The sequence below is a fragment of the Schistocerca gregaria genome, chromosome 2, assembly GCF_023897955.1.
Source record: "Schistocerca gregaria isolate iqSchGreg1 chromosome 2, iqSchGreg1.2, whole genome shotgun sequence".
NCBI lineage: Eukaryota > Metazoa > Arthropoda > Insecta > Orthoptera > Acrididae > Schistocerca > Schistocerca gregaria.
The window spans coordinates 79,310,102-79,323,258 of record NC_064921.1 but is presented as its reverse complement, the minus strand read 5'-3'; the positions used below and the strand labels follow the sequence as shown (position 1 = coordinate 79,323,258).

Sequence of the window (13,157 nt, the reverse complement as noted above, 5' to 3'; positions counted from 1 at the left end):
AAAATGACCCAAGATGGAGCCTTCCCTGTTTATATTGGTTGAATTATTAAGTAAAACTTTCCACATTCTTTTCGTTAGATATATCATTATCCATTGGTTGGCTGTATCACCAATTCCATAAAACCTCTGTTTCATCTAGGTAAATACTGTGATTCACATAGTCAAATGCCTTACATAGATGACAGAAAATCCTAGCCAGTGCTACACTGTTATTTGATGTTTGTAAAATTTTTTGAATGCACGCGCCAATAGCTGCGGTTTATAAGGCTACGTACTTCCGGCCCAAGCAGCAACTAACATTTCTTATTACATTCGGTCTGAATTCTTACGATAAGAATCTGTTAATGCATGCTAAGAAATGTATCCGTTCTGTTTACTAATTCCGCGAATAATATTAACATAAAGCGTATTTGTATTACTTGTCCACACACAGACCTTGGACAGGTAGCAATTACATATCAATAATCACCAGTACAGCAGCACTTATGGAAGTTTTGTACTTCCATCAATTTATTCATTTTACTGTATGCATTGACTGTGATTGTGGGAGTGTCAGTGTGTCACATGGTTCGGTTCAGTCTTGTGTAAGGAGGAAAGCATACTGCCAAACATTTGCATATGTATATTCGTTCATGATGAAAGATTTTTGCACTAAATAAATGTCGTGTTACTAGAGCCACCCGTTGAGTAGACTGTTCGCTGGGTACAAGTGTTTGTATTTGACGCCACTTCGGCGACTTGAGCGTCGATGGGGATGAAATGATGATAATGAGGACAACACAACACCCATTCTCTGAGCGGAGAAAATCTCCGACCCAGCCGGGAATCGAACCCAGGCCCTGAGGATTGACATTATGTTGCGCTAACCACTTAGCTACTGGGGGAAGGGTTTTTGCACTTAATTGGTTTGGTAGAAGGGGCGTGGCATCTCAAGTATTATTTAGCCAGCCAGTTGTTGTGGTGTATATATTGTTTGCTGAGATATTACATGTTTGTGAGAGTATAGTGTATTCTGGGAATCCAAGTTTATGTTCAATGTGAGGAAAGTACGTATTCACTGATTACAGTGGTAGAAAATTGAAAGCACGTTTACTGTTTGCGAGATCGAGGAAATTCCATAGAACTTTATTACCCTGAGTCGTGGTTGTTGATCAGTCAGTACACAGAGAAGTGAGAGACAAGGAGGACTGTTTTATATGGCGACCATGACAGGACTCAGTTGGAACCACTTTAGGATACCCTCATTAAACCACTTCCTTGTCAAAATTAACGTAGTCCCTGGCGATTTCGGCGATGGGGGCGCACTTTGTAATTGATTGACCTATTTTATCCAGTGACAATGTGTTACAGAAACCCAAACGAATCAGCTGGACCGGTTACGCAGTGTTACAGGAGGGTGGTGGTACTCACAGGAGAGCAGGGAGTCGTTGTGCAGCGCCTGCGGCACGTCGGTGAAGCGCCTGGAGCCGTTGATTACCCAGCGTCCCCCGCGGCCGTCCAGCAGGCTGAGCGAACTTCCCAGCTCCGACACGTCCGCCTGCTGGGCCAGGAACCTGCAGCACACAACGGAAGCCGCTGGTGACGGCGCTCTGGAGGCAAGTGCAAACTCTGGGGGCTGACAGCGCGGGAGAGAAACACAAACCAGCGACGTATAGCTCCAACAGCATTTGACGGTGCATGTTACATTTAATTGCAAACAATTTAGTTTTATGAAATTAAACGTTTGTCCAACAGATAATCGCGACGTATTAAACAGAAAAAATGGTCACAGTGTGCTACGCAATCTAACATAATATAGACAGAATCTAACATAATACAAGGTGTCCCACTCAAACCTCCCTGATTTCAAAGACCCACGAAGAAAAAACCACACCAGAAACGACAATAAAGAATGCACAACATTGTAGAGCATCTCAAAGAATTTTTTTATTGATCATCAGTAAACCTCCCCCTTTTCACCATGCTTCAATGATACCACGGTTAGTATTATAGGTATTTCATTCTGTATGTTTTGAATAACTAGCTATGTAAATTTTTGGAGCGCTCAATCAACCGATCCGTGAGAACGCAGTGTGTCATTCTCAATGGAGAAAAGTCTTCCGAAGTAAGAGTGATTTCAGGTGTGCCGCAGGGGAGTGTCGTAGGACCGTTGCTATTCACAATATACATAAATGACCTTGTGGATAACGTCGGAAATTCACTGGGGCTTTTTGCGAATGATGCTGTGGTACATCGAGAGGTTGGAACAATGGAAAATTGTATTGAAATGCAGGAGGATCTGCAACGAATTGACGCATGGTGCAGGCAATGGCAATTGAATCTCAATGTAAACAAGTGTAATGTGCTGCGAATACACAGAAAGAAAGATCCTTTATCATTTAGCTACAATATAGCAGGTCAGCAACTGGAAGCAGTTAATTCCGTGAATTATCTGGGAGTAGGCATTAGGAGTGATTTAAAATGGAATGATCGTATAAAGTTGATCGTTGGTAAAGCGGATGCCAGACTGAGATTCATTGGAAGAATCCTAAGGAAATCCAATCCGAAAACAAACGAAGTAGGTTACCGTACAGTTGTTCGCCCACTGGTTGAATTTTTCTCACCAGTGTGGGATCCGTACCAGTTAGGGTTGATAGAAGAGATAGAGAAGATCCAACAGAGAGCAGGATCATTTAGTAATCGCGGAAGAGTTACAGAGATGATAAACTCCAGTGGAAGACTCTGCAGGAGAGACGCTCAGTAGCTCGGTACGGGCCTTTGTTGAAGTTTCGAGAACATACCTTCACCGAGGAGTCAAGCAGTATATTGCTCCCGCCTACGTATAACTCGCGAAGATATCATGAGGATAAAATCAGAGAGATCAGAGCCCACACGGAGGCATACCGACAATCTTTCTTTTCACGAACAGTACGAGACTGGAATAGAAGGGAGAACCGATAGAGGTACTCAAAGTACCCTCCACCACACACCGTCAGGTGGCTTGCGGAGTATGGATGTAGATGTAGATGAACGAAGAATATCGAGTCTACATTCAATTTCTTGCCAAGTTCTTTGTAACATTTCCTCTGTTACTGTTGCAATCGCATTAGTGATACGATGTCGCAATGTAGGAATATCGTCCACATTGGTCTCAATCACGCGATCCTTCACGAATTCCCACATGAAGAAATCAAGCGGCGTTATGTCGGGTGAACGTGGTGGCCAGGCAGTGGGTCCTCCGCGTCCGATCCAACGACTGGGAAATTTCCTATCCAGGAATTTGGGAACAGACGTTGACCAATGCGGCGGAGATCCATCTTGTTGAAAAATGATGTTGGGTTGCAAGTCTTGTATCTGAGGGTACACAAACTGCTCCAACATGTCCAGATACACTGACCCATTCTCTGTTTGTTCCGCAAAGAAGAACGGTCCAACCATCCTGTCGTGCATTAGATCGCACCAGACGTTTAGTTTAGGGCTGTCACGAACATGTTCAATGACAACTTGCGGATTTTGTGAACCCCAAATCCGAACATTATGCCTATTAACCCTTTCTGATAGATGAAATGTTGCCTCATCTGACAATAAAATATTTCCAGGGAGCTGGTATCCATATCAATATGCGGCAGCATATCCGCAGCAAATTGTTGTCGGCGTGGTTTGTCGTTCGGCGTCAGATGTTGGAGAATTTGCACTTTGTAAGGACACGCACGAAGACGCTGGTGAACTGCACGATGCAATGTTGAACGAGGTGCATCAAGTTGCCTAGATGCATGACGAATTGACTTACGTGGGCTTCTGAGAAACGTTTGTCTGATGTCCTCCACTGTCTTCTCTGAAACTCTGTAACGTGGACCGCCAGAACGTTCCAGAGCACTTCCTGTTGCCAGAAACTTACTGTAGAATTCCTTAATTGTTTTCACATGAGGTGCGTCACATTCATACACACGACGATAAATTCTTTGCACAGTAATCGGTGATTTTGTTTCTGCAAACCACACTACTTCTTGCGCGCGCTGCTGTGGAGTGACCACTTTCACTTCATGCCACCATGCTGCAATCTGGCGACGATACGTGGTCCTTTGACGTGGAAATATAAATTCTTTGAGATGCTCTACAATTTGGTGCATTTTTCATTGCCGTATCTGCTGTGGTTTATATCTCCTGTGTCCTTGAAATCAGGGAGGTTTGAGTGGGACATCCTGTATAGACGGAAAAAATTGTGAATAATTTGTCTAAATTAAATATTTTTGCTGTTGTGTGAATTCACCTACGGACAGCCAGTATACAGCTATATTCAAACATAAATCATGTAAAGTATAATGTAAAACGAATCGTTGCTCGGCAGTACTATATATGGTACAATTAACAAAGCAACATGTAAGGTGAACTGACTATTTAGAACAAAAAATGCAGTGTACTAAACACATAATGATTGTTGAAACGACAATGTTACACGTGCTTCTATATCTACAGCTGCACTCCGCGAGCCACCATGCGGTATGAGGCGGAGGCTGGTTCCTGGTTTGGAGATTAAATGTACTAAACTACAAGGTTATCAGTTCCTTTTTCCTTAGTCACACAGATCTCTGATTAAAACCATATCCAAAAATAATCGTATCACCCGAAATCTGGGGAACGAACAAAATGCGTAAAACGACGTGTGTAGCCAGACTTGACTAAAAAAACAAATGTAGCAAGTCAAAACTGAAAATATTAACTAAAAGGAAAAAGCTGTATAAGGTTTCAAGATAGTAGACGGCCTCGGCAAGAATAAGAAAGGATGAGCCATCTACTCTATAACACACTAAAATCTCCAGCCTAAACACACGAGGCAACAGAAACACAGATAGTGAAAAGACGAACAACAAGTCGAACAGACAGCACCAGAAGGAACGACGAAGGGTTAAAATGCAGGTAAAGGAGGGCTTAGGAGATAACCCCAGGCGCCCAGGCTTAGATTCAGCGATAAGAAACCCCCTCCCTCTCCCTCCCCCTCTCGAATAAAACTTAACACCAGATCAGCCGTTGTCACCTAAAGCTATAAGTGGAGCGTCAGGAAGGTTAAAAGTCCACCTTAGGGCAGCTAGATTTGGACTGTCCAACAAGATGTGGACCACTGTCACGCTTGAACCACAGTGACACTGAGGTGGTTCCTCGCAATGTGTGAGTTGACCGTGAGTCAGAGAAGTATGGTACATACTGAGCCGGCGAAGGACAATGGAGCCCCTGAAGGAGCTCCGACATTCGTCGTCTCCTTCACCGTACCTAACTTATTCGGCAAAGTCAGAGAGCACCATTCAGTAGTCCAGAGCCATGCAGAGTAATACTGATCGAAGATCAGATTCCGGTATGCCGATTTCCAGACACGATTAACGAGTAGTCTCTTTGGCTAGCCTGTTGGCATGTTCATTTCACGGGATTCCGGCATATCCCAGAGTCCATTCGAAGACCATTGAACGTCCTCGTTTTTCGAGGACGTAAACGGATTCTTGGACGGATGTTCCACTTCCAAACGGTGCGTGGGAAGAACGACTGTGGACAATCATCTGTAGGACATCCACATTCAATGTTTTTTCTTTTTTTGTGGTCATTCCTCAAGGCGCTAGACATATGTGGATGGAAGTAATATGTTGCCCACTCTTCATCGAATATGTTGTTGTTGTTGTGGTCTTCAGGCTTGAGACTGGTCTGATGCAGCTCTCCATGCTACTCTACCCTGGGCAAGCTTCTTCATCTCCCAGTACCTACTGCACATTACATCCTCCTGAGTCTGCTTAGTGTATTCATCTCTTGGTCTCCCTCTACGATTTTTACCCTCCACGCTGCCCTCTAGTACTAAATTGGTGATCCCTTGATGCCTCAGAACATGTCCTACCAACCGATCCCTTCTTCTAGTCAAGTTGTGCCACAAACTCCTCTTCTCCCCTATTCTATTCAATACCTCCTTAATTATGTGGTCTACCCATCCAATATTCAGCATTCTTCTGTAGCACCACATTTCGAGAACTTCAATTCTCTTCTTGTCTAAACTATTTATCGTCCATGTTTCACTTCCATACATGGCTACACTCTCTAAAAATACTTTCAAAAACGACTTCCTGACATTTAAATCTATACTCGATGTTAACAAATTTCTCTTCTTCAGAAACGCTTTCCTCGCCATTGCCAGCCTACATTTTATCTCCTCTCTACTTTGACCATCATCAGTTATTTTGCTCCTGAAATAACAAACCTCCTCTACTACTTTAAGTGTCTCATTTCCTAATCTAATTCCCTCAGCATCATCCGACTTATTTCGACTACATTCCATTATCCTCGTTTTGCTTTTGTTGATGTTCATCTTATACCCTCCTTTCAAGACACGGTCCTTTCCGTTCAACTGCTCTTCCAAGTCCTTTGCTGTCTCTGCCAGAATTACAATGACATCGGCGAACCTCAATGTTTTTATTTCTTCTCCATGGACTTTAATACCTACTCCGAATTTATCTTTTGTTTCCTTTACTGCTTGCTCAATATGCTGATTGAATAACATCAGGGATGACCTACAACCCTGTCTCACTCCCTTCCCAACCACTGCTTCCCTTTCGTGTCCCTCGACTCTTCTAACTACCATCTGCTTTCTGTACAAATTGTAGATAGCCTTTCGCTCCCTGTATTTTACCCCTGCCACCTTCAGAATTAGAAAGAGAGTATTCCAGTCAACGTTGTCAAAAGCTTTCTCTAAGTCTACAAATGCTAGAAACGTAGGTTTGCCTTTTCTTAATCGAGCTTCTAAGGTAAGTCGTAGGGTCAGTATTGCCTCACGTTTTCCAACATTTCTACGGAATCCAAACTGATCTTCCCCGAGGTCGGCTTCTACCAGTTTTTCCATTCGTCTGTAAAGAATTCGCATTAGTATTTTGCTGCTGTGACTTATTAAACTGATAGTTCGGTCATTTTCACATCTGTCAAGAGCTGCTTATTCTTGAAGTCTGAGGATATTTCGCCTGTCTCATACATCTTGCTCACCACCTGGTAGAGTTTTGTAAGGACTGGCTCTCCCAAGGCTGTAAGTAGTTCCAATGGAATGTTGTCTACTCCCGGGGCCTTGTTTCGACTCAGGTCTTTCAGTGCTCTGTCAAACGCTTCACGCAATATCATATCTCCCATTTCATCTTCAGCTACCTCCTCTTCCATTTCCAATATATTGTCCTCAAGAACGTCGCCCCTGTATAGACCCTCTATATACTCCTTCCACCTTTCTGCTTTCCCTTCTTTGCTTAGAACTGGGTTTCCATCTGAGCTCTTGATATACGCTATCGAAAATTTATCAGCAAGCGTCTCCGTGAGAAACAGCGCCTCTCTTGTAGCGTCTGCCACTGGAAATTGCTATATCCGTAACGCTCGCCCGCCGACTAAACGGTCACGAAACGACACCCGCCGCACTTACGTGGAATTTCTCTGTCTCTTCTCTTAATCATACGTGGTAGGCAGAGTGATGAATTACTCTCAAGGACCGGTCGAACAAGTGTTTTGTAAGCTACTTCTTCCGTGGATGCATTACACTGAAGACCGAAAGAAACTGGTAGATCTGCCTAATATCGTGCAGGGCCCCGGTGAGCACGCACAAGTGCCGCAACACGACGTCGCATGGACTCGAGTAATGCCTGAAGTAGTGCTGCAGGGAACTGACCCATGACTCCTGCATGGCTGTCCATAAATCCGTTAGAGTGCGAGGGGGGTGGAGATCTCTTCTGAACAGCGTGTTGCAAAGCATCCCAGATATACCCAATAACGTTCATGTCTGGGGAGTTTGGTGGCCAGCGGAAGTGTTTAAACTCAGAAGTGTGTGTTCCTGAAGCCACTCTGTAGTAATTCTGGAAGCGTGGGATGTCGCATTGACCCGCTGCCATTGTCCGAGCCCGTCGGAATGCACAATGGACTTGAATGATTGCAGGTGATCAGACAGGATGCTTACGAACGTGTCACCTGTCAGAGTCGTATCTAGACGGATCAGCGCTCTCATATCACTCCAACCCATATCGGTTATGTTCCGTTGAATGGTTCGCACGCTGACACTTGTTGATGGCCCAGCACTGAAATCTGCAGCAGTTTGCGGAAGGGCTGCACTTCTGTCACTCTGAACGATTCTCTTAAGTCGTCGTTGGTACCGTTCTTTCAGGATCGTTTTTCGACCTCAGCCATGTCGGAGATTTGGTGTTTTACCGGATTCCTGAATTCACGGTACACTCGCGAAACGGTCGCACGGGAAAATCCCCAATTCCTCGCTACCTCGGAGATGATGTGTCCCATCTCTCGTGCGCCGACTATAACACCACATTAAGACTCACTTAGATCTTGATAACCTGCCACTGTAGCAGCAGTAACCGATCTAACAACTGCACCAGACACTTGTGGCTTTATATAGGCGTTGCTGACCGCACCGCCGTAATCTGCCTGTTTAAATATCTCTGTATTTGAATACTCATATCAATACCAGTTTCTTTGGCGCTTCAGTATAGTTAATTAACCATGCTGGTAAACATTACAACCTAAATTTAATCATTTCCACAAACGGTAGTTTTGAGTTGGCTGTTTACTGTGCCGGAATCGGCTTTTGTGTGCAGCATCAGCATGATTCTATTTAATCTGTTCGTGCAAACAGAAAAGAAAATTACCAGTCTAGGTTAGTCACAAATGAACTAAGGCATCCCAGATCAGACCCGTTGCCTCAGAAAGTGATGAAATCAAATAAGCGTGCCTACAAGCGAACGTGAAACAAAGAAGTATGTGATAAGCGTAAGTAGTTGTTTAGGTGCAAATGTCCTGAAAGTTAGTTAGAGCACTAATATATGTATATGTTAAGAATTTTTTACATTTGTCCTAAAAATTAAAAAGCACTAAAACGTCCGTTACACAAAATTGACAAATGGAGAGTAGCGAAACCTTAAACACTACTTCGTTCTTGCCCTAAATTGCAGGCCGGCCTCGGTGGCCGAGCGGTTCTAGGCCCTTCAGTCCGGAACCGCGCGACTGCTACGGTCGCAGGTTCGAATCCTGCCTCGGGCATGGATGTGTGTGATGACCTTAGGTTAGTTAGGTTTAAGTAGTTCTATGTTCTAGGGGACTGATGACCTCAGATGTTACGTCCCATAGTGTTCAGAGCCATTCGAACCATTTTGAACGTAAATTGTACTTAATTACGTAAACAAAGTTCTTTCTTTTTCAGACAAGTTACTCATATTATTATTATTACGGTTATTATTATTGGCAGTGGCTGTAATTGTATACACTTGTTCATAAACGTCCGCAGCTCGTGGTCGTGCGGTAGCATTCTCGCTTCCCGCGCCCGAGTTCCCGGGTTCGATTCCCGGCGGGGACAGGGATTTTCTCTGCCTCGTGATGACTGGGTGTTGTGTGATGTCCTTAGGTTAGATAGGTTTAAGTAGTTCTAAGTCTAGGGGGCTGATGACCTTAGAAGTTAAATCCCATAGTGCTCAGAGCCGTTTGAACCATTTTTGTTCATAAACATAACTTTTATACAGTTGATGCTATTAATTTCACACTCTCAAATTTATGTCGATCTAAATTCTGTGAGCACTCAGAACGTATAACCACGATTCGCCACTCAGTATAGGCCTATAACTGTGTGAATCTGTCCTACGGACCTTCGCGTATGACTTGTGCTTTTTCAAATCGCAAAGTACTCTTCTTCGTTCAGCGGCCGACGATATGCTACTGTTAGTAGGCGAGGAAATACCTCTGCAGAATCTCTGTAGAATCTGGCAACTATCTCATTTGTCTCAAAATCTGCCATTTCGGCGTTCGTACAGTGATTTAAGAGTAGCTGTATGACAATCTTCCGCTATGAAACAGTTACGAAGTACTGAATTCTGTAATCTTCCGTTTCGGTGCTGCTGTCGCGTGCATTATAGTTAATAGGTAAGACAGGCTCCTCAGACTGAGAACTGAATAGCGAAACAGATGAATTGTACACGGTCTAATACCACTACTTTCAGCCATTGCGTAAGAGGCTGCAGCGCGTAAGAGGCAACCTTGACCCTCGTTTCCTTCTGAGACACAGACGGCGATACCCGGTTGGCGGTCTTTAGCTGCACCCGTTGACATAAAACACGCTCTACCGATTACGGTGCTTGCTGTGCCGCTTTCTGGATTAAAAGATTTGGAAAAACACAATGCCCTTGGAAAGTCAATGAACAGGTTTTAATATCGACCGGTTTCGGTCATACACTTTCTTCTTAAGGAACAAAAATTTTCAGTTGGAACATGGCGAACAAAGGGTCCAAGACCAATCGTTTTACCGCTATGAAGGAACGGAACAGTACGTCCATTCTGGTTCAGCACAGCCTTACCTTCACGTACTGAAGGGCCAAAGAAAGTGGTACACCTATCTAATATTATGTAGGGCGCCCGCGAACTCGCAGAAGTGTCGCAACACGTAGTGGCATGGACTCTACTAGTGTCTGAAGTAGTGCTGATAGGAAATGACACCCTGAATTCTGCAGAGTTGTCCATAAATCCGTAAGAGTACGAGGGGGTGGAGCACAGCACGTCGCAAGACGTCCCACATGTACGCAATAATGTTCATGTTTGGGAGTTTGGTGGACAGCGGAAGTGGTTAAATCCAGAAGAGTGTTTCTGGAGCCGCTCTGTAGCAATCTGAGACGTTTGTGGTGTCGCATTGTGCTGCTGGAATTCCCGAAGTCCGTCGGAAATGCATAATCTACATCTACATGACTACTCTGCAATTCACATTTAAGTGCTTGGCAGAGGGTTCATCGAACCACAATCATACTATCTCTCTACTATTCCACTCCCGAACAGCGAGCGGGAAAAACGAACACCTAAACCTTTCTGTTCGAGCTCTGATTTCTCTTATTTTATTTTGATGATCATTCCTACCTATGAAGGTTGGGCTCAACAAAATATTTTCGCATTCGGAAGAGAAACTTGGTGACTGAAATTTCGTAAAAAGGTCTCGCCGCGACGAAAAACGTCTATGCTGTAATGACTTCCATCCCAACTCGTGTATCATATCTGCCACACTCTGTCCCCTATAACGCGATAATTCAAAACGAGCTGCCCTTTTTTGCACCCTTTCGATGTCCTCCGTCAATCCCACCTGGTAAGAATCCCACACCGCGCAGCAATAGTCTAACAGAGGACGAACGAGTGTAGTGTAAGCTGTCTCTTTAGTGGACTTGTTGCATCTTCTAAGTGTCCTGCCAATGAAACGCAACCTTTGGCTCGCCTTCCCGACAATATTATCTATGTGATCCTTCCAACTGAAGTTGTTCGTAATTTTAACACCCACGTACTTAGTTGAATTGACAGCCTTGGGACTTGTACTATTTATCGAGTAATCGAATTCCAACGGATTTCTTTTGGAACTCATGTGGATCATCTCACACTTTTCGTTATTTAGCGTCAACTGCCACCTGACACACCATACAGCAATCTTTTCTAAATCGCTTTGCAGCTGATACTGGTCTTCGGATGACCTTACTAGACGGTAAATTACAGCATCATCTGCGAACAGTCTGAGAGAACTGCTCAGATTGTCACCCAGGTCATTTATATAGATCAGGAACAGTAGCGGTCCCAGGACGCTTCCCTGGGGAACACCTGATATCACTTCAGTTTTACTCGATGATTTGCCGTCTATTACTACGAACTGCGACCTTCCTGACAGGAAATCACGAATCCAGTCGCACAACTGAGACGATACCCCATAGCTCCGCAGCTTGATTAGAAGTCGCTTGTGAGGAACGGTGTCAAAAGCTTTCCGGAAATCCAGAAACACGGAATCAACCTGAGATCCCCCGTCGACAGCGGCCATTACTTCGTGCGAATAAAGAGGTAATGGGACATGAATGGATGCAGGTGATCAGGGAGGACGCTTACGTACTTCTCACCTGCAATCCCCTGAGCCCTCGTAAGTTCAACTCGATTTCTAAATTGAAGGAAACACTTCATGGCATTCGCTTCAGAACTGCTACAAATTCGTCGGGCAATAGACCGCGCCACTCGAACTGTCAACACAACGTGCACTGCTAGGAGTATCCTACGACTTCCACATCGCTGGCAACGGGTTATACGCAATGCTGGTGACTACTTTGAAGGCCAGTAAAACTTTGAGACACGTTTATATTTTGTACGAGCTGTAAATCAATAGTTTCCACTATTAAAGTTCCTCGTATATAGAACATAGCAACGGGCCTATCACACTTCCCTGGGGCAAGTCTGATGTTACCCGTGTCTCCGATGAAGACTCGACGTCGAGGACAACATAGAGGGTTCTATTACTTTAGTAGTCTTCGAGACAAGAGTTAGAAAGGAGATAACGTATTCAGCGATCATTACTTGCTGATTTCAGAAATTATTGTACCGAACAGATGCTACAAACAAAAGCAAACTAAAATAAGTCACACTTACAGTAGCTATTGGAAAACGTATCTTCTGCAAGAAAAAAAAGGGTAGTGGAATGTAACCGAATTCAGTCTATGTTGAGAGAATTAAACAGGAAACGAGAGACACTAAAAGTACGCGGTGAGTTGTGCTCTTTGGGCAGCAAAATAATTGAGGATGGCTGAAGTAGAGAGCCTATAAATGGAGACGAAATAGCGAGAAAAGAATTTCTGAAAAAGAGGAATTTGTGACATTATAGGAGTTCGTTGCGGCTCTGTTGCCAATATACTTACCGGGTTTGCCGCCAGATAACATCGTGCAAGTCCGGCAATACTTCACCGGAACAGCTGTTATTGTGTTGTGATAGTTGTTGACGTCACTGCTGCAGGAAGCAACTCGTGATACTCGCGCGGCTGCATCGAACTTCATCGGTGACACTAGCAGTAATTATGCATGCGCGGAGAAGTTCTCACAGTTGGCGAAAAAGTACCTTTCATGAATGGCCTTGAGCATGCACAGTGGGCAGTGACCGTGCTGCTGGACGCTGCTGTGGACAAAAGCTGAATTAACTCTCTACAGTCGACCGCTGTGGCCGAGCGGCTCTAGGCGCTTCAGTCTGGAACCGCACTGCTGCTATGGTCGCTGGTTCGAATCCTGCATCGGGCATGGATTTGTGTGATGTCCTTAGGTTAGTTAGCTTTAAGTAGTTCTAAGTTCTAGGGGACTGATGACCTCAGATGTTGAGTCCCATAGTGCTTACAAGGGAA

At 44.4% G+C, this 13,157-nt stretch overlaps 1 protein-coding gene across 1 annotated transcript in view; it reads right to left on the bottom strand.

Moving 5' to 3' along the window:
- The window catches only part of LOC126336350 (uncharacterized), a 474,839-nt gene that overhangs the window by 207,004 nt on the left and 254,678 nt on the right, over nt 1-13,157 (bottom strand). Inside the window, exon 10 of the mRNA XM_049999936.1 lies at nt 1,411-1,553. Within this exon, the coding sequence (XP_049855893.1) occupies nt 1,411-1,553 (143 nt within the window). The remainder of the gene's footprint in view (nt 1-1,410; nt 1,554-13,157) is intronic.